Here is a 22722-nt window from a genome sequence, read left to right as displayed (position 1 = left end):
TTAAACTTTATATATAATTTGAAAATTTGGTATTGCTTTTATGAAGTAATCACCCACTGAGGATTTTAAAAGCACAACACTTTAGGGTCCAAAAAGTGGGGTCGATTTTCTTTTCTATGATATCTATTTCTCGAAAATCTAAAATATTGCGAACTTGAAATTCGGATGATATTTCTAATGGTAAAATAAAAACAAATCATAAATAAATTAAAGCTACATTATACATGAAATTAAAAAAAAAGTTATTTTAATAATGTGGTAAAAAAGGATACATTGCTTGCAGTATACTAAAATACAATGATAATAAAATACAACTTAAACTTTGTTTTTAACCACTTAAATTTTTTGTAGATACTTTTTTCCAACCAGTTTTGACTAGCGCCTTGTCATCTTCAGAGATGGGCATGTACTTACTATGTTTTTACTTACCAGAATGTACCAAAAATAAAAATTGTTGAAAAATAAAAGTTTGAGTTTTATTTACAGTTTATAAAAAAGTGCCAAAGTAATTAAAATATAATGAATTATAGCTACCATAACTACAATAATAATCTATACAATCAAATCATGTTTATAATTCACCATCACTCGTAAACAAAAACGCATTTATGGCAGATAAAAGGGAACTCTGTTGTCATAAGGTACCCATTGCCCAGAACATTCACTGCTAAGGATCTATCGGCAGTACGGGAAATGAAGAAAAATAAGAAATTAAGGAAGGGGTGCCTATTTACGGATACAATGTTGTGTCCATAATCCTTCAACTCACCCAACATAATAGAAATGTAGACATTTCATTATTTCATCCGGTTATAACAAATTGTCTTGATATTACAAATTCAAATTAAAAATAAATAATGCTTTTTGTACAGTAACCATGAAAATATCATATGACTCCTTCGACACATCAATGTGGAGGCGTTTTCTTTGATAAAGAAGATAATAAAATAGCTTTTTTATCACCGGCGATTATAAAAGATTTTTTGACCATTCAGTATTACGATATTTGATTCTTGGATATTGGATTTCAAAAGCACAACTTCGTTCAGCATTCGGCGTCAACAATACTCCGTAACAATTCATAAATACCGGTGACTTATTAAATTTAGTTAAAAGTATTAATGAGTTTGGGTTTTAAATTAATACTTTATGTTTTGAATGCAGCCTTTTCATCGACAGATGATCAAATAAAAATATTATTTATAATTAAACCCAGTTTTATTAATACATTTTTAAGTGTATTAAATCATTAGCAGTTATTTTCAAATACCTTAAAGATATATAATTGATGTATACATAGACGAAACAATTTTAGGGGAGGAAACAAGTCTTTTGGGTTTTTACAAAACCAATGACCTGTCATCGGCTGGTTTAACTAATATTTAACTATATCTTATAAACACCTAAATCACTTGTTTTTTTTGGAAAATGTATTAGATATAAAAAACTATACAAGTGTTTATGTACGTACAAGTTTGAAGCGACATTTGATTGAATTATCGTAAAGTAATTTAGCAAATATCCTTCTGGTTTTTATACGGGATTCTGTACAAATCATAAACACATTCTAGAATACGCCCGATACGATCATTTTTTGGATTTTTTCTTGTATTACCATATACAATTTTTTGTTAGGTGAATTTATCCTCCAAGGAATTGTTTTTAGGAGTCATGTGCAATTGCAACGATCTCAAGATTATTTAATGAATTAACTTCGTTTACATGTAAGGGTAAGAACAGAAGATATAATGGTATAAACATTTTTGTAAATTAAAATGCCGTATTCCTACTATGTCAGGTTTTATTATTTTAAAAATATAGTGTATTAATACGAGAGGATTTAGATGACGATATGTCATGAAATCTGTTTACTGTAAAAATACTCTGTTCTTTTTTATATGAAATAAAAATTCCCTTCCTTTATATGTAAACGACTTTTTCTAACCGAAATATGATTAACACTTTCACATACAATATAACAAATTACATGTCATATATAATGGTAATTTAATATATTTTAATACAAAAGATATCTCAACAGAAATGAAGATTTTTATAACGGGATTATATAATTCGGTGCAATTATAGGGCTTATGACCTTTTTTAGTTTAAACAATTTTACTGCAGGGTTTTCAATTTTTTTTTTTTTTTTTTTCTTTATTTAAAATTCTTTTGCATTACATAAATTCAAAAACAAAAAATATTTATAAAAAATAAAAATAAATACAAAAAAAGATCCCACAAATTCATGGCCTGTGTGTGGGTATACAAAATAAATAGTCATAGTACAGGGTATAAGGGTATAGGTTTCTAAGTATAATTAGTTAATACAAAAAACAAAAAACTTAAATTAAATACAAAAAAAAATAAAAATACTTGACTCTCAGTGAGCAATTTTTTATTTTATTTTTTTTAATTAAAACTTAAACATAAAAAAGATGACAAAGTAAAAAAGTAAAAAGCTAGCGATCATGTTCTAAATGAAAAAGGAACTTAAATCTGTCTCTTTTATAAATAATCTAAGCAATTTTTTTAATTTACACGAACTTAGGGAATTGAATTCTCTTAAACGTTAAATAAAAGCTACACTTATCTGCCTGAAAACATGAATGGCTTATTTACTAACAAATTATAGTATCTTAAAAACGTAAATGTTAACTATGTCTTGTTTATGTATTTTTATTTGTCTTGACTACCTTTTACAAGAAAAGATACAAGGTCTCTAAATTCTTTCATGATAAATGTCGCTGACAACTTACAATAAATTATTTAACGGCTTTAAAAAATCTCTTCTACTTAAGATTTTTCCTTTCTGGACAAGATGAAGGATTACATATGTTTTATATTGTCTTTAAATATAACACTTATATTGTACATATTAATAATGAACCAATTTTCATTATCCATTTTGTCTCTTTCCTTAAGCAATGAATTTATAACAATAACAACAACAAAAATAGATGCTTAAATAATGTTATCTACATGTACATGTGTGCTAGACGAAATCTCTGACCGAGAACAGTGGTATCGATTCGGTATTCTATCGCATTACATAACTAGAAAGACACGAATAACAATGTCTCGAGATGTTTGGTTCGGAAATTTTACAGACTTGCAAAAAAGACTCATCCCCATAGTACTTACTTGCATCTACCTATTCGCTGTACTCCGCACTCTTACCCCTATCTCGTAATATTTTATCGGCCTCAGATAGAACCTAGTAAAAACGAATGATATCCGCGCTATTTTATCGTCTACTTTTTAGCAACATTGTTACATTTATCTATATGTAATCGAATTGAGGAAAATCTTGTCTTTCTTAATAGTTTTTATTCGTTTTGCTTTCTGAAAATCCATTTGCCAAGTATTCGGAATAAATACAGGACTTTGTTACCACGCGATTCCTTTTATGGACTTTGGTGAAAAAATAGACCTCTTTCGCTATTATTTTACATTTCATTTCCATTTTCCTAATTACTATTCCTCCTTAATTTAATTTACATATACCTGCAATGTATTTCACACTGAGTTACTTTATTTACATTATCTACATATATCTCTTCAAATTTATTCCACCCCCTTATCAAAGAATATGAAGGGTGGGACTAAACACCCAACCTTCGTATAATTGAGATCAAGTTGACACATCATTGAACCATTGCGGTGCCCTATGCACAATCTAAGAGCAAATAGGGGTCAAAGAAAAAAGTAAAGAGAAATAAATCATTTGCGTAGCTTTAATTATTTTTTATATACTGTGTAACATTTTTCATTCTACTTGTGATTGACAACCATATTTGCTATTCAAATTTCGAAAAGTTGAAAATATGTTTGAAGTGACAACAAAGGTTTTTTTTAAAGAATAAACTTCATAGGCGAAATGTACGGTTTGATACTTAATTATAAAGTTAGCAGAGTGTTATCACCATGTCGATACTACGCGGTGCTTTATGCACGATTTAGTCCAGGGATTTGATTCATTTACGCACAATCCATATGGGCCATCGTCAAATTAATAATGTATTATTATTTTTAATAAATATTTTATAAATTGAGAAGATAAGTACGTACCCAGTACTCATTATTTGAATATTCCTACAGGGAATTTTTATTTTATTCTGTTTTCGATCGTCTGTAAAGATAATAAAATGTAAATAAAATTGAATAATGTTCTATTCACCTGCCACTTGTGGTGAATTCAGCGGGTAGGGGCTATCTACATTTTTTAAAAACTATAACGTGGTACTTCTGGTTTTGTCTGTGGATATATTCAGTTTAACCAATCTAACACGCAAACGTCAGTGTCACTACATTTGAATTTTATAAATATGTACCACAAAAAAGTACAAAGATACATATTTTCTATTGCGGCTTGACTTATTTCTCAATAATTAGGACGATGAATTTTTCTGAACAAAAAATGACCTATTGGGAAGTTTTCAAACGTGTTGCAACTACCAAACCAAATAATTTGGCTGTGATTTCACACAAGGCGCAAAATATTGTTTGTAAGTTTACTTACGGACAATTATATGAATTGTCCGATAAGTTATTTATTGCTCTTAGAGAAATTGTTTCTAGAGGTGAAAATATAGGGGTTTTGATGAAGCATAATCCTATAATTCCGTCGATCTTATCATTGTAAGTTTCAGATAAAAGTTTTTGAGTACCTAATTTTAAAATATTCCGACGTTTTTCTTCAGTTATTTAGAATAAACATTTTTTTTTTCAGAATACACAGATGTCATTGCTCTTTTACGTTTTTGGATACCGAACTAAATGAAACTGCAAACCAAAAATTAATTTGTGATTTAAATATTAATAAAATATTTGCTATCGGATCTGACACATATCACGGTTTCTCTTCTACCAATTTGACAACATTGATTGAACTTGACAACATTAATATTAATCTTCATTTATGGTCAACAGAATGTACTTTAACTTCTAGTTATAAATTGAATGAAATCGCATACTTTATTAAAACATCTGGAACTACATCAATTGCGAAAAATGTAGCAGTACCTCATCATTGTATTTATCCAAATATCGAATCTTTTAATGAGATATTTAATGTTAAAGATGATGATGTAATTTATTTTTCAACCCCTCTGACTTTTGACCCATCAGTTGTGGAACTTTATTTAGCGGCTATGGGCGGAGCCGCTCTTTTAATTGTTTCTTATTATAACCAAGATTTACCTAAGCTGTTTCTTCAAGAGGATTCAGAATCCATTGCCATTACAATATGGCAAACTACACCGTCACTATTTCTCCGATCAGGCCATGAAAACATCACGAAAACTATTTTAAACAAAAAATCTAAATTGAGGATATTGGCACTTGGAGGTGAACAATTTCCCGATTATGAGAAATTTAAGAAAATGAAACATCCAGATAATGAAACGGAAATCTACAATCTTTATGGTATCACGGAGATATCGTGTTGGGCTTCTTGTCTTAAAATAGATTTTTGCAATACTTATTCCTGTATTTCAATAGGGACTCCCCTCTCCGATACTCTTATTCAAATCCAAGATAATAATCAAGTTATCGAATCTGGCTGTGGGGAAATTTTTATAGGTAATATTGCTTTTTTTTGCAATAATGTAATCTGTTTTTTGAACCGTGTTTCTTGATATTTTTTTAGCTATAGTATATTGTCGATGTTTCAACTGGGACAAAACGAAGGGAATATGAAAGTCTGGGCATTTACAGGGGCTACAACTTGTCAGCTGGCTTATGTTATCTCTTTGTACTCGTTGTTATTCTAACCATGATTGAACTTTCATATCACTTTAATTTTTGACAATATGCAATACATAATGCACCGTTTATTGTGGGTTTCAAGCACTATCCTCGGAGATTTTCAATCATGGACGGAATGGTTTATGGTACACAATCTAAACTAGCCAATGCCAGTTTGCGAGCCTTGTAAATGGTTGGACATCCATAATCCCCATCATAAAGTTACTTAGTCTCTGTTGAGATATCTATAATACATATTGGTAATAATACCTAGGGTTTTAAATCTTGTATTGTACGAAGACTTAGAAATTCTCAAAATGATGTTAATACATATACATATTTAACTTTTTTTTTAATGTGAGTTTACCTTTTTTGATTCACTCCCTTTTTTGATTGAATGATATTCTCATAAATAGTATGTAATTGTTTGAACAGGAAACATACTTCATTGAACTTAATTTGATTTCAGGAAGCTCCATCCGCAAATGCTTAGTTGGATCAGAAATACAAGACAGCAAAAATAACAGCATTTTATCTTGGAGTAATCAAACTGTTCTCTGGCGAGGAACTGGCGATCTTGGCGAAATAAAACACAATGGTCAAATATATTTTAAAGGCAGATGTGATAGAGTCATCAAGAGATACGGCCACAAAGTTAACTTACTAGAAATTGAAACCTGCGTTTTTAATCATCCGGAAATCAATCACTGCACCTGTGTTTGGCTACCTAAATATAATTCTATTCTACTCTTGTATTCAGCCGTAAAAGATGCCAATGAAACACTATGGAATCACTTAAAAATTAAATTGGAGAAACAATCCCTGCCAGATGTAATATATAGAATAAATAAAATTCCTTTAACCACACATGGAAAAGTTTCATTATCTCAATCGTACAGTATTTATGAAAAATTATTAGATTTGAATAAAATGAAATTGCACTCTTTATTCTATGAATCGCTCAATGAAATATTGCCATCTGGGAAACACGATATCAAATGTTTAGGTGATAAAACATTTTTGCAAGTTGGTGGTAACTCTATAGCTTGTTTGCAGCTTATCAACAAATTAGAAAACATTACTCAAACTAATTATTTGGATATGTTTTCCTACTTTATGTCTGAAAATTCATTGAGTACCATATATGAAACTTTAGAAACAAAGTTTCTCGAGTCGAAAAAAGCATTATTCTCAAACAGTAATCCTATAAATCACTCAGAGAGTAGCGCTGAAGGTAGCGGAGGCATATTAAAGAGAAAAGCTGAACTCTATTCACAAATACAACATTCCAAAAAATCTACAAATGAACAAAATACTTTGAATATTAAATTTGAATTGGACGTGTTATGGAAGGTTGATTTGGGAAAATGTGTTGATGCCAGTCCTGTAACTTACTTTTCTGACAGGTAAATGATTATGTATCTTTAATTTGATTATTGATATTAAATTGAGGAAGGGTTTTATTTCATGAATAAGGTTTCCATCACACAGATTCAAATTGATTTATAGTATTACATACGAGGTTTGCAATTGACAGTTCACTTAAATAAAACAATCCATAAAGAAGCATCGCTATGTTATATTTTCATACATATTTCTCCTAACATAAACTCTTAACTTTTACAAATGATATATTTATAAAATTGAATAAAAAAATATTTTATTGTGAACATGCTACTTTTAAGTTATTGGTATTTACAGCACAAAGAACTTTGAAAGTAAAAAGTGTGACTTTTTAATAGTACTCGTATGCTGATATCTAATTTATTAATTTCTCGCTGCGATTGGTGGGAATCTAACCCACAATGGCAGTTTCACTATCAACGTCATACGAAAACCCAACTGTAGTACAGTGCCTATCAAAAAGTAATTGTAATCAACAATGAACATTCGTTAGTTCATTGCAGTGCCCGATTCGGTGATATAATTTTTTTGTTGTACATAATAATTTTTAGGAAAATACTTGCATACATACATTAATGTATTTTCAGAATTCCACCCTTAGTTTTGGTGGGCAGTCACTCTGGAAAAGTTGTAGCGGTAGATGCATTGACAGGGAGTGTGAAAAATATTATAGATGTTTTTTCACGGGTGGAGGCACCAATTCTATGCTTCGAAGATCAATCCTTCAACCCATATGCAGCATTTGGATGTTACGATGGATCTCTGTGGTGTTTGTCAATAGAGGATTTCAAAACAGTGTGGAAATGTTCCCTTGGTAATATGATCAAGAGTAAAGCATGTTACTATCAATCTGTAATTTATGCAGCTACTTATGACAGTATAATTTGGAGCATTTGCAGTAAGGTTAGTGTATTATTTAATATATTAATTAAAAAATTAAATAAATGTATTATTATTATTGAATGTATGCATCTCTTTGTTAAAATAAAAATGATTCTTGATTGTAAAATTCTTGTACTAATTAATACCTATTTTATATATTCATTTATAAATTCTTATTATCACAATGTCATTATCATTATTCCAATACCAATACACTGATAGCCACTTGTAAAAGATAAATAACCTTGTGTTTTTATTATGATTACGTTGAGTTATTTTTTTCAGACGGGAAAAATTATATCAAACATCGCTGTTGGGAAGCAAGGAATCTGCGCAGATTTGGCTATATCAATAAACAATGTTTTTGCAGCAACCTTGGATGGAACAATTGTTTGCGGCGAAGTGACAAAAAAACATTTAGCCATAAAATGGGAAAAACAACTATCCAGTCCAGTTTTTGCGATGCCTAAGATGCTGAAGAATGACTTGCATGTTTTATTTTCTGAAGTAAAAGGAATTGTTCACTGTTTGGACGTTTCTAATGGTGACACAGTGAGAAAGCTCTTATTTTTATAAAATACTACCTTAGCTTTGAGTAGTGTGGTTGTCAATCACGGGTAGAATTGGTGACTGTTACACGTGTGTAAAGTGATCACTTAAACTAGCCTATGAGGGTCATAAGCCTTGTAAATACCCAGACTTCCATATTCTTCTTCATCTGTGTTGAGATGTCAAAAATAACTCCTAATTGGGGATAATCCGGATTTGTGAACAAGTATTTGGACAGTCAAAATGTTATAAAGCCATACATAAATTATTTTTGTATGCGGGCGTAGCATATCTCATATCATAAATACCGTGCTATTAATTCTTGGTATGTTGGCATGTATTGCATTATAACAATGATATTAAAAGTTTATCTTCAAAATCTGCTCCCTATGTAGAGCATATGGAGTGCATAAACTGTCTCTAGGCTTTTCTGTCGACTGTCAGCTCCCTTGCATCCTCCCAAGTCAGGTTCGCGTCCCGAAGTTCAGACGAGAGCTGCCAATAAATTGTCAGCAGTGGTCGTCCTGGGCGGCGCGAACCTGATGCCTTGTAAAAGAGGCAAGCTTGATGGCGGCTCTCGGGAGGCATGCGGAGTACATAGCTTAGCCAACCGAATCGCCTTTTTTTGACAACAGTTATGTTGGAAATCTTGGTATTGAACTTTAAATAATGTATTTCTGTAATGAAATTTGCCAGTATTTATGGTTCCTTCATCAAACATATTGGATACTTTTTCAGATATCTCGTAGCATTTTTACCCACTTTAACAAGATATACAATGACGTAATTTTTAGCGCAGAAAGTTTTTCTTAGCTTGTTTATAAACCAATATTGGTTCAGTTGTTGATGGGAAATGACATAATATGTATTAGATTCAGCATTACTTTCAACGTCTTGCAATATCTGGATCCAAATTAAAACTCGCATAGATTAAAGAACGTATTATATTTGAGCCAATTTATTAGATATTATATTGATAACAATTTAAACAATATACACACAGCAATGAAACAATATTTTCATGAAGCAAACTTTCCACTTACTTTGGTTTACAGAAGGGTGCTTTGCATCGTTTATTACAACTTATTTCAGTGCTATGAGACATAAAACTATGTTTTCTGTATACCCACCAACAAAGCATATTAATCATAATAAAAGTAAATAATAAAATCATAATAAGTTCAAATTGACTTTTTCAGATATGGAAATTTACTGACACAAGTGGGCTGATATTTTCGTCCAGTCTTATTTATACCCTTCGTAACAAAGAAATGATTGTTTTTGGCTGCCACGATCGCCACAGTTACTTCTTGCGGAGTCCCGATGAGGCGCATTACGTCCTCGATGCGAGACAACGACACACTTCGGAGGTGTACGCGACACCCACACTCGGGGAAGACGGCTGCGTCATCTGCATATCCACCGAAGGAGTCGTACAGACTATAAATCCGGAGACCAAACTACTCACGTCCACATACAAACTACCGGGAAAAGTATTTTCTTCTCCAGTTACGTTACAAGGAATGATATATGTCGGATGCAGAGATAATAACTTGTACTGTTTAAAAAAGATTTGCGAAAATTAAACAAAATATCTACTAAATTGACAGTTTTTTTATTTATTTTTATCACTTGCTTTAAGACATACATAAAAAAGAGATATGATAGTAAATACAATTAGGGATAACATACCACATGGAATGCGACGCTTAGTAAAGTAATGAGGTTAGCAAGCGGGGGAGTCGCCGTGACAAATCGGGTGGGAAGCTATAAAGTACAAATACGGTAAAAAAGTATCAAATAATAACTGGTAATTATCAAAGCTGGCTTAATATATTTTTGGAGATTTTCTTTAAAAGAATAAAATATTTAAAATAAATTTAGCTTAATGTAACATTTACGCTCGCGATTACTGTCGTAAAGGCTCGGAAATAATAGACGAGTCAGCGCGCACACGATATTCTAGTTCACATCCCTATCTGAACATCCAAACATCCGAACATCCGAAGCATCAACATATAAACATTTACAGATACAACTTAAGGATAACTATATAATATAGTAAGCGATACGACATACTCCCGATGCCCGAGTGTGGTACTATTTTTACAATAAATTCCTGTAAAAGCCAGTCCAGGCGCTCGAGGCGCCGGCCGTTACTGCTCCTCGTCTCCCAGCTCCAGCTTGATCTTGGAGAAGTCGAACTCCTCTCCCGTTCCTCTCTTGAAGATGTCCAGCACGTCCAGGCAGGTGGTCTCGAAGTGCGTGGTGGCGTCGTAGGACTGCGAGATGAAGATCTGGCTGCCCAGCCCGTCGTCCGTGGGCTCCATGTAGTCGGACACGGAGAGGAACTTCTGGCGGATGGAGCCCAGCAGGTCCAGGCCCGGCTTGATCTCCGCCTCTGGGTTGGCCGTCTCCACCGTGGTGGACACCATGCCCACGAACCAGCCCTTGGCGCTCACCTGGTGCGTGTACGAGATGAGCGACACGTAGATGTCCGAGTGCCGGCCCACCTGCTTCTGCGGGATGATGATCTGCGTGGACAGCGCGTCCTTGGTCTGCGCGATGGGGTGGTCCAGCAGGCAGATGCAGCGCACCACCTGGCCGCGCTTGCGCACGCGCTCCGGCACGTAGCTCGGGTCGCAGTACACCTGCTTGCAGCGCGCCACCTCCGCGCCCGAGCGCACGCCCGTCACGCGCCCGCCCTCGTCCAGCACCAGCCCGTCGATGGGCTTGTCCAGCATGTACGTGCCCCCGTAGATGGCCGACAGGCGCGCGAAGCCCTGCGGCAGCTCGCCCAGCCCGTACATGGGGTACAGGTACGGCGACTTGCCGTAGCGCGCCAGCGAGTCCGAGTACAGCTTGATGCGCCGGATCGTCTGCTGCGCGGGCTGCAGCAGGTAGTCGTCGTCCCGGTACAGCGCCAGAGCATGGCCCGTGAAGCCCTGCGTCTCCTTGTCCAGGCCGAACTTGTCGTACAGCGCCTGCATGTTGGCCGTGGTCGGATCGAAGTCCTTCCACGTCTTGGGGTCGTCCTCTTGGAAGTCCTGAACGTAGATCAGGAAGTTGCGGAAGCGCCTCTTCTCGAAGACGCCCATCAGATCCGACGCGAGCGCCTCCTTCTGGTCTACGGGTACTTTGGAGATCTTCCCTCCTTTATATACGTAGCTCCCCTCGACCGACTTGAACTCCAAGTATCGGGTGACGCCCGTGTGGATGAGCAGCTTGACGAGCAGCCCGTTCGCCATGAGGAACTTCGGGATGAGATCCACATTCCAATCCCGTCCTCGACCGTACGTCTCGTCGGGCGCGGGCGCCCCGAACTTGGAGAACAGTTCCTCCAGCGGAGTGATTGATGCGGAGTCACCGCCGTAATACTTGTTACGATCGATGTGCAATACTTTCTTCCCGGATACGGATAACATTCCGCTGAGAATGCATTCCTTGAGGCCGGTGCCCAAGACGATGGCGTCGTATTCTTCATCCATCTTTTCAATTTACAGTAGACGTCACCGAATACGAAATTTATAGGATTTCTCTCCCAGCCGGGTGGAAATGTCGGACAACGCACTACGTCAAATGCGCGATACCAACATGCAGAAAACCAGGAAATGTTATTTTTGACAATTCACTCTGCGCCTACCTACTTGTGAAGAAAAGTATAAAAGTACCTACCTTGAAATAGAAAAAGAACTACAAATCTATTTTTTTATTTTCTAGTAATTTTTTTAAAGCAATTTTTTTCAATATTTTGAAAACAGCAAAACTTCAAAGTAAAATTCATAAAATCATGTATGTACTGAAACTTGACTGATTAAAATTAACGATTGACAATACAGTTATAAAAATAAAAAGTTTGTTTTAGCGACTCAATGAAGCGGCAGGTGCAATACTAAGCTTGTGTGTGTGTTTCCGCCTCCGTGTAATGGTCAGCACGCTCGCCTACCGTTATGAAGGTCTTAGATTCGATTCCCAGGGGGGGTTCATTTGAACCTTCCCTGGGGGGGGGGGGGGGGGGTAAAAAACTATTAATATTTATTTAAATATAAGTGATTTTTGAAATATAAGTGAGACCCTGGACTGGTACCAGAATCGGAGGACTGATCACTTTTCCTTCATGTGTTAACGATCAAGGTTACACTGCGTTTATGTGATCAGTGGCCTGTGCACCATTGGATGCGAATAATGGTTTGAAGTGAAGTGTGTGTTTGTGTGTGTGTATGTGCGTGTAAAAAATCATTTGACTCTCCTTACAAAATGTTACATTAAAAAAAATATTCATCCTCCATTATCATAAAAGATACATGTTGGATGAAAAGTTGAAAAATATAAAATAAACAGATTGCTTCGTTTTCAAATTAATTTCGCAAATAATACTCATGGCAATACATTTACTCAACGTTGATACATTGGCTAACCTGGAGTTTGACATTAGCGAACCGCGCGCAGTTCAGTGTTGTTCGTTCGGTTTTCGCGTTGTGTCGTGTCGTCCGAGTTCCGCTTGTTGCCGTCGTGTACGAATATTGAAACGTGTACTGTTTTTGTTGATGTGTTAAAATTTATGCTTATATTGAAAGGTTACGTCTGTCTTCATCAATGAAGACGTTTCGTGAAATTTTTTGTTCTTTGTGATGAAGTATAAGGTAATGTAATTTATGTAACCATTTTTGCGAAGTTTGTAATTTGTGACATTTCTAAAATGCCTTATGTTTTGGTTTGAATGTGGATGCAAGGACACGAACTTTTTAAAACTTGGTTAAACTATCTGATATTTTTTTTAAAACGCAAAAATATGTATTTCTCTATTTTGTGGCCTTCTCTTGTTACATATTCAACATTTAACATGAAATACATCTGGCAGATTTTTTAAGAAAATAAGATGAGCATTGCGAAATATTTTGTCCTCATTTTTAATTCGTGTTTTCGGACGAACCTATTTGATATTGTAGCATTGAATGAATTAAAATAAACAAAACTATTAATATTTATGAATTTAAAGTTTGACAAATACATTTTTTTTGCATGAATATACCCTTCACTCTCCAAATATGTATTATGCCATTCGGTGAATGTCGCTTATTAAAATAAATATTTTTAATAGCGGAATAAATTTACTTAAATTTTATATTTAGAGCTTTGGATGGTTATCATAAGCCACTAGTTTTTGTCACAATTTCCCTTATGAAAAATGCTTAAAAAGAGCTTTCTATTGGTTGCACTCAACAGTATCCTAGCCTTATATTAATTAAAATTAAAACGAAACTATTGTATTGTTGCTTATTTGAAAAAAAGGCATGAAATGTTTTTTAAAAGTATCAGGTTTGGTTACGCTACTTAAGGTTAGGTTAGGTTAAATAACACACATGATGAATGAGGAATAGAAGGCACCATAGAAGAGGTAAAATAGAAAAGCAGCAATAACTTGGGCACTTGGAATTGCATACTTGTACTCGTACTAGTTTGGATAAGTTGCACACTGCTAAAACGTACAAAAATAAAAACAAACACTTGAAAAAATATATTATTAGTTAAAAATCTCCAAAATCTTGAAGGTACCGCATCTGGACACAACATCTCGGCTGTCCAAACTTAAAACACAGTAAGGGACATTTTTTTAGTATGTTTTTTTTTGCATTTTTGGACCAAGTAAAACCTACTTGGTCCAAAAATGCAGAAAAACGTACTACAAAAAAAATGTCCCTTACTGTGTTTTGAGTTTGGACAGCCGATCTGCTATGCCTGTCTATTAATATTAGCTTCGTCTTCGCTCTTATATTACGCGAGTTTGATACGAATTTTGTATTTCCAGATGTGTAAGGATGTCTTCAGCAGGGAGCGGAGAGCCCGTGCCAACCCCCGTGGGTACCTTGGAGGGGCCGGAACACACGTATCTCTTCCCGCGGGGGCGCGGCCACACGCGCTCCGTGAGCCACGGGGGCGCCATGCCGCTCGGCGCGCCCCGCTCCGCGCTGCGGCCGCCCGCGCGCGGCCACCAGCGCGCGCTCTCGCAGGGCCAGCTGCCCGGTGAGGGCCCCTCGCGCCCGGGCCACAGCCGCGCCGGCAGCCGGACCGACTTCATCCTGCCGCCGGGCCACCGCGAGCCCTCCGCGGCTACATCCGGCGGGGGCGGGGGAGCAGCGCGCGGCCACTCGCGCCAGGCCTCGCGCTCCGAGTCCATCTACACGCTGCGTCGGAGCTCCGCGCCGTCCGCGTGGAGGCGCGCCCTCGGCTGGCTGCTGCGGCGCCCCCCGCCCGCGGACGAGCGCCGCTACCGGGTGGTCGTGCCCAACCACGTGGTGCCCCCCAAGACGCCCAAGAAGGAGCACCCCAACGGGAAGAGGATCGACAATAAAGTGCGGACCACCAAGTACACTCTGTTATCGTTCATCCCCAAGAACCTGCTGGAGCAGTTCCACCGAGTGGCCAATCTGTACTTTATCCTCATAGTGCTGTTGAACTGGTTCCCCGCCATTAACGCGTTCGGCAAGGAAGTGGCCATGATTCCCGTGCTCTTCGTGCTCGGGGTGACGGCCGTCAAGGATTTGTTCGAGGATCGCAGGAGACACACCTCCGATAAAAGGATTAACAATTCCACGTGTCGAGTTTATAAAAGGTAAAGTATTATTTACATTTCAAGAATTCTAAGCGGTACACATTTTAATAAAATATATGTCAGTATACTCGTATATTCGCTCATCAAATTTTACTCCAGCGGTTTTAAAACGTACCCGTCTCTTCGTCAGGACAATTACTATACCAGCATCTCTGATCAGCGGATCAACTCAAAGTAAACATCATTAGTTAAAAATCTAGAATTGTTCCCACCTACTTAAGTCCCATCCCACTTTCCTATACCGACAGATCCTTGACCTCATTTTCGGAATCAGCTTAGTGCATGTCGGTCTTCGGCCTGACTAATAACGCATGTGATAAATATTTTCCGTACGTGAAAGTGTGTGAATAGTGACTCGATAGTGGTGTATAGTGTTACTCGCATGCGGGTGATTGTCCTGACGAAGAGACGGGTCTTCTCGAAACAGGCAGACCGAAATCTCGGCGAGTGGTTTTACGAGTAAACAACATAACTAATATTTCCCAAGAATGTTCCCACGCTATTGTACTCGTATGTATGTTATTAGTACATTTTCTAATAAATTATTGAAGAGTGAAATGAAAAAGTCGCTGACTGCCAAATAACATGTTTTGACTAAAGAAAATTCATACAATGCATAAAAAACAGTATTTCTTTTAGGATTCTTTTGTGTATTTCTAGGTGGGATGATATTTTATTGTTTTAGTAAACCTAATGGGTTGCTCTACTATGGGATGAATAATGTTCCTATATCAATATTGGTTAACGATGAATATGAGGATTTTGATATATCGCTCACTTCTTTCAAGAACGTCATAAATGAAAAATCGTCAATTTTCAGTTGTGCATGTTTTCGGAATGCCCAGAAAATGAACTATATCCCAGCAAAAGCGGCATATTTTTAACTTAATATTTACCCGTTACTGGGCAGAAAGTGTTGTTTTTGCATTTTGAAGAAATGGTATTGTTTTAATTAAAAAAAAATATTAAATATTTATATTATCCACTGACACTTCGTGATGGAATTGCATTTTTAATGTATTATTAGATTAAAACCAATATTTTTAGCTTTTCCACTTTTTTTATTTGACCAGCGACTGGGTTTCGTCGTTACCGACATCACCAGTCTGATGATGTCGGTAACGACGAAACCCGGTCTCTGGTCAAATAAAAAAAGTGGAAAAGCTAAAAATATTGGTTTTAATCTAATAATATATTATATTAAATATTTTTCAAATGGAGAAAAAACCTTGAAGTTTTACCTAAAAATATCTGTTGCACAGTAAAAAGTTCAATAAGTGCCTTGATATTTATTTTTAATACAATGTATTATATTTTTAAACTTTAAAAACGATCTCCTGAAAAATCGAGTTTTTTGATTTATGACGTTCTTGAAAGGAGTGAGCGATATGTTCAACTCGACATTGTCAGGGCTGAGATCATATAACATTGTCAGCCGACATTGATATCGTGGTGTGCCCGTCGTTCAATTCGTCTTCAACATGGCTTTGATCTTTCCCGTTTTCCTCCCTCCGAATTTGGAAACATCATCTCGATGAAAGTATCATCAAATAGAATAATATGATCACATCATTTGATCTAAGTTTTCTTGTGTAATCAAGATGTGTAAATTAGTAAATTACATTGATAACATAAAACAGTTTAAAAGATATTTTTTCATTTGACGGAATTTCGTCTGGCTTATATTCGTGTTACGAAATGAATATTACGTTTTTTTCATTAATTGATTCGACAGTCACGTTGTGGTTAATATCTATCCAATTTTTACTTGGTAAATACAACTTTTCAATACAATTTTATAGTGGTATTTACCACTGTATGAGGAGATTCATGAACGTGGAAGAGGCGAAGAATGTTTGCAAGGACAGAGTTGTGTAGCGTTCTTTTCTCTCTGCCTACCCCTGCGGGGAAGCCGCTTGATGGTTAGTTAGTTAGTTACTTATTTACCAAGTGAAACTCAAATAAATAAACAAAATTTACAGTCGCTGAAAATGTCCAACACAAGCCATACCTACGCTAAACTTCAAGGTACTGACTACAATTGGCCGAAGACGATTGAGTTTTTTTTAATTATTAAAAAAAAATCGTTATGTAAAATAATAACGTTCTAAATAAAAGTTCTGACGAGCAGTGGTCGTCCTGGGCGGCGCGAACCTGATGCCTTGTAAAAGAGGCAAGCTTGATGGCGGCTCTCGGGAGGCATGCGGAGTACATGGCCAAGCCGACTGAATCGCCTTTTCTTGACGACAGTTGTGACCGAGATTTGCTGCGTCCTACGCCTTATCTCTTCATTCCTCACAAAGTCAAACCACTCCAAATCCTCCAATATAATCGTTTTTATCGATCGAATCTGCCAGCATCCTATGCTTTTTATCGGTATTTATATTTCAAATTCAATTAAAGGTAGCCCAGAAACATTGTTTCGCCTTCTGAAGGTTTTATCGAACGGATGACTCATTGTGTGGCCAGTCTGAGGTCGAGCAAATCGTCACTATTTAATGTATGCCTTGTCTGGATATGATTATCAGAATTTGGCGGTACAATTTTCAGGAACCGAATGCATAAACTTTGCAAGATTAATGAGAAGTACCTACCTTACCGTATTTACGGTGGATCGGTAATGCACCGGGCGGCCAAACATCGCGTGACCGCTTCCAGCAGGTAGTTGGGCTACTTTAATATTTGATGGCGACCCACCCCAATCTGTCGCAATATCGTTGGCTGTGCTGCGAGCTCCGACACGATCACAACATGATTGGATTATCGTTATTACGTCTTACACGAGTGTTTCTTTCGCTCGTCAAATTTGTAAATAGTGGTGAATAACACAAACAGTTGCATTGTAAATAAATGCATTTTCAGTACTTAATGAAGAATTTAGAGAATAAAAAAAGAGGTAACAGACTCCCAGGAAGACCACCTAAACGACGGAGACAGCTGGTCTTCCACCTCCCAGGAGCGGACCGGAGAATAACAGGACACAGTCCTAACTAAAGAAGAAGAAGAATAAAGAATTTGTCCATGTCTGTAGTGTTGTATTAAACGCGTTTGGCGAACGTGCTGGAGGTCCCGGGTTCGATTCCCGTGGGTCAATAAATGTCAGTGATTTTTCTCTTCGTAAATATTTATTTAACAACACTGGATCAACTGGATCACGTAATAAACGATCAATGAAATGCAGCATAGATACGGTGCAGTGCTCTAAGCACAATTGGCTTAGGATAAAGGTTTAAAAACAAGCGGAATCAATTTTAAAGATATTGACGCTTTATTTTTAGTAATTTATTTTGCTTGTTATTTTTCTAAAATTTGTACTAAATTGTGATATTTTATTTTTAAAAAATACGCAATTGATTATTTCGATCTTTTTGAATTACAATATGATGAGGTAAAATATGTTAAATCAGCATTTAACTTGCCGAATCATAAAAATATATGATTCGGCATGAAAATTTAATGATAATAATACACCATTGGGTCCGGATAAGGGTTAAAACAGAAAATAAAATCCATTTTAAACGTATTAATACACTTCTTTCTTATCAATTTATTTTGCCAGTTGTTTTTATCATATTTCGGTACTTTATTACAAAAAATACACAATTGACTTCGGTCTTTTAAATCAGAATATGATTAGGTAAAAATATGTTAAATCAGCATTCAACTAGTTGAATTATAAAATTATGCAAATAATCCACTTAGTTCGTTTTTCGCTGCAATAAAAATATGTACTTTGAATAAGGTAATAACCGGGTACTTAACCAGCTACAGCCCATGCAATAAGCATTTTAAAGCATTGTTTGCAAGTCAAAATGGGTTATGTTCGATTCATCAGTTAACATTTTCTTTAAGTTAGAGGTATCAGCAACAATGACGCAACTGGTCTATCTCATCCCGATCAAATTATTGAACTGTTTAACTGATTTAACGGTAATCTATCTAGTTACAGTTTAGTTATGGGAAGCAGATATCCCTGAATTTAATGGATACTTGCAGTCAACACCAACCACCTGCTATTTTAGAAATACAGTCGAACTCGATTATTACGAGCACGATTATAGCGAGATCTCGGATATAACGAGGAAACATTTGTTGAAATGTTGGTTTCTGGTTTTCTCCATACATTTATTCACGGTTATAACGAGCAACTTCTCGGCTATAGCGAGCAAAAAGAGATCGCCTTTTTTAAATGTTGTAAATATTTGAATGTTTTAAAACATTTTTGACCTCAAGAAATAAAATCTAACCGGGCAATTAGACCGTTGCCGCCGGGATCGGATTACGTTTATGACTCTAAGTACTAAATTGGTGTTGTCACCGACAGTAAAAAAAGGTTTCACGCATATGGGTTTAAATTACTATGGATTTGAATTTTGTTTCGATTTCGACATATTGTGTTATGTGACCATTCCAAATAACATACTTCATGTTTATAGGTAAATATTAAAAAAAAACCTTTTCTCGGATAAAACGATGAACGGTTATAACGAACAAGTTCAGTCGGTCCCTTCATCCTCGTTATAACCGAGTTCGACTGTATAATGTTATAAATTATGTACCTTTTTTTCGTTTTAATGACTCTGAACAACTAGAGAACTGATATTTAACGTTAGTTGACGACAGATGCATTTATGAAAAATCGTATTTTACTCCTTTATTTATTATCTTATGTTCTTGATCGAATTAAAGACAATAAATAAATATTCTCTTCTTCCAACCCTTATACGCACCCAATGGTGCATAGGGCACTGCATCGTATTGACGCAGTGTTATCTTGATCGTTACTCACATGAAGGTAGTGTGATCACTCCTGCGTTTCAGGGACCAGTCCGGGGTAATATTAATTAAATATCAATATAGGTGAAGAAGAATATGGAAGTTAAGGCATTCGACCGACATAGGCAAGGTGATCACCTTGCCTTCATGTGTTAACGATCAAGATAATGCTGCATTTATATGATGCAGTGCCCTATGCACCATTGGGGTGCGGATAAGGGTTTGAAGACTGAAGATATTGAGATTTCAAAAAATAATGTCAGTAATATTTTTTTGTTAATTTGTAAAAGATAATATTGGAAGGCTATTGGTACATTCACCTCATGCATTGATCGGACTCATTAAGGGCTCAAGTCTCGGAGATCGCGTGTCAGCTGAATAATTCTGGCTTATGATGGATAATAGAGATTCCCTTGTAATACTTGTGGCCGACTTTCGAGTCGCTGACTGTGTTTTTCCTAATGGGAACCTTCCATGAACTATTACGAGTATTTGCATGTTCAAAATGGGTGTCGTTACAAATCAATTTGTCGGAACGATTCCATACAAGAGTTGAATTGCTCGGCAAATTGTGATCGATCGTGAACTTGAAAATGTCTTTTTATTTTTATTACAGTTTTGTTCGTTTCTTTGACTCTGAATATACAGCGGAAATGTAAAAAAAAATCACAATATTTTGAGTGTGTCCAAATCATCACATATCTGGGTTTGTCCACTTGTTAGTTATTTATATTAACATCTCAACATCGATGTAAGTCTGGATATTTACAGGGCTTGCGACCTGTTATAGGCTGGTTTAATTGATCACTTTACAAACATGCAACATTTACCGTTCTACCCATGATTGAAAACACTACTCAAATTTCGAAAGTTGTACATAAGTACATATTCTTTAATTGATACCTCCTTTTGCATGCGAGTTCTCTGCACCATCTATGGTTGAGTTGAGTAAGTTTTATTTTTTTATTTTATTTTATTGAGCAGAAACCTTCATGAAACGTTTGGGAGATTCTTCTTGAATTATTTTTCATACTAGGAGACGTTTGAAAACACGATTTTCAGTTTTATTAAACTTGTAATTTGACCAGTTATTTTATTCTATTACTATAGTACTGTCAATTTGATGAATCAAAAGAGACGTTATGGAGTATATGAATAAATGTAACTTGTAACTTGTAAAATGTGAAAGGAAAATTACCGGTTTATCTTTACTTCTCTTTCTACCTGCAGTTTTCGCAAATAATGATCTCCAGTCGCTAATGATCGACACGTTAACAAATAAAGTGTTATAAAATAGTGTGTATTGTCTGGGAAAACTGTCTCTTTCTCCAAGCTTTGTGACCATTATAGTTTTGAATCTGCAGGTACTTTCGTATTGGTCATTAGTCATTACTGTAACGCGCTTCACTCTGTTTACAGTTACACTAGCTGTATCATCGTCGCTTGGTGAAGACTTGAGGTAGCTTCAATCATTACGAGTACTACTCTAAGGATGTTCGAGATAAAAAATCGTTTGAAAAATCGATATTTTGTTTTCTATGTCCAAATTTATATTAGCTTTATCATTGTCGCTTAGCAGACTTGAGGTAGCTAGTATTCTAGGGATGCTCGAACTATCTATATCGTTTGAAAAATCGATATTTTGTTTTCTATGTCAAAATTTATATTAGCTTTATCATTGTCGCTTAGCAGACTTGAGGTAGCTAGTATTCTAGGGATGCTCGAACTATCTATATCGTTTGAAAATCGATATTTTGTTTTCCATATCCATTTTTTTGTGTTTTTTTATGAGCACTGATGAATTTTTCTGCCCAAAAGTTTTTCTCAGTAAATCCTATATTGTCTTTGTTTTGTTACTATTATGTTTACTTCTTTCCTTTTACGAGACATATAGTTTGATTTTCAGAAATGGAATTTTATCAAAAAATTTAATGTTAAGTTTATAGTTTCTAAATTACGAATAATAAACGTAATTATTAACAAAATTATATCAAAGTAGGTGTAAAATCTTGAATAATTATAGATAATTAATTTTATTTGTCCATTCTTTTAAAAAGTATAATTTAGATTCGTATCAAAACTCTTAGTTTTTATTCTTCTTTGGTTTGTATTGTAAACTTGATATTCAACTTTACATATTTTTCACTAAGATTTTATCTATGTATATCTCAGCATGAAGATAAGATGTATGCTTCAAACTTTTTCTTCTTTGTTGAGATACCAATAAAAATATTTTGCAAATCCAGCATTTGTAACACACCTACATTATTGAATACATTAACAACTACATACTTAGTTGTTATTTTATTCTGTAAAATACAGTTCCTCCAAGAAATGTCAGTACAAAACTTATGCCTAACAATATTGTTAGATATTTTTGTTTTGTGAGCTTTTGCCCTCGTTGGTATGATAACTCATCTCGATTTTGTCAAACTTATTTAAGTAAGCTTGACGATTTTTATTTTAGCAAAAAAATAACTTATTTTGCACAAACACATTTTTTTCGAAATCGACTCGATATACCGAACGTAACATCGCTAGCCACTGGTGTGATGTTCCATTATGCAGCACAGAATTCATTCAGTGAAGTCTGCGACCATAGCTCGTATGATTCCGTTTTAATTATCGTATAATTGCTTTGTTTACGCAAACCTCGATAAATTTTAACTTTTGAAACTTCAGTAATTGTGGAAAATGGGCGCAAATTGGATTACATTTAAGAAGCCAGTCAAACATTTTTATGGCAAAAA

The 22722-nt window shown here is 35.5% G+C and overlaps 3 protein-coding genes across 3 annotated transcripts in view; 2 read left to right on the top strand and 1 right to left on the bottom strand.

The window, feature by feature from the left end:
- The first annotated feature begins 4317 nt into the window (after positions 1 to 4317).
- Positions 4318 to 10169, top strand: LOC148300540 (beta-alanine-activating enzyme-like). Its single transcript, XM_088274627.1, has 6 exons — positions 4318 to 4641; positions 4733 to 5583; positions 6218 to 7154; positions 7740 to 8055; positions 8320 to 8586; positions 9783 to 10169. The coding sequence occupies exons 1-6, from the start codon at positions 4400 to 4402 to the stop codon at positions 10167 to 10169; spliced, it is 3000 nt and encodes a 999-aa protein (XP_088130753.1). The 5' UTR covers positions 4318 to 4399.
- LOC148300539 (rab GDP dissociation inhibitor alpha-like) lies at positions 9512 to 12163 on the bottom strand. Its single transcript, XM_088274628.1, has one exon. The coding sequence runs from the start codon at positions 12069 to 12071 to the stop codon at positions 10740 to 10742; it is 1332 nt and encodes a 443-aa protein (XP_088130754.1). The 5' UTR covers positions 12072 to 12163; the 3' UTR covers positions 9512 to 10739.
- Positions 12164 to 13035: 872 nt separating this feature from the next.
- Positions 13036 to 22722, top strand: part of LOC148300537 (phospholipid-transporting ATPase VD-like) — a 114177-nt gene continuing 104490 nt past the window's right edge. Inside the window, exons 1-2 of the mRNA XM_088274649.1 lie at positions 13036 to 13226; positions 14393 to 15196. Of these exons, the coding sequence (XP_088130775.1) occupies positions 14403 to 15196 (794 nt within the window). The 5' untranslated portion in view covers positions 13036 to 13226; positions 14393 to 14402. The remainder of the gene's footprint in view (positions 13227 to 14392; positions 15197 to 22722) is intronic.

The sequence above is a fragment of the Brachycentrus maculatus genome, unplaced genomic scaffold (genome assembly GCF_059751285.1).
Source record: "Brachycentrus maculatus isolate JH-2025_06_01 unplaced genomic scaffold, ASM5975128v1 h1tg000696l, whole genome shotgun sequence".
NCBI lineage: Eukaryota > Metazoa > Arthropoda > Insecta > Trichoptera > Brachycentridae > Brachycentrus > Brachycentrus maculatus.
Note: the sequence above shows the minus strand (reverse complement) of the source record. Positions and strands in the feature narration are given on the sequence as shown.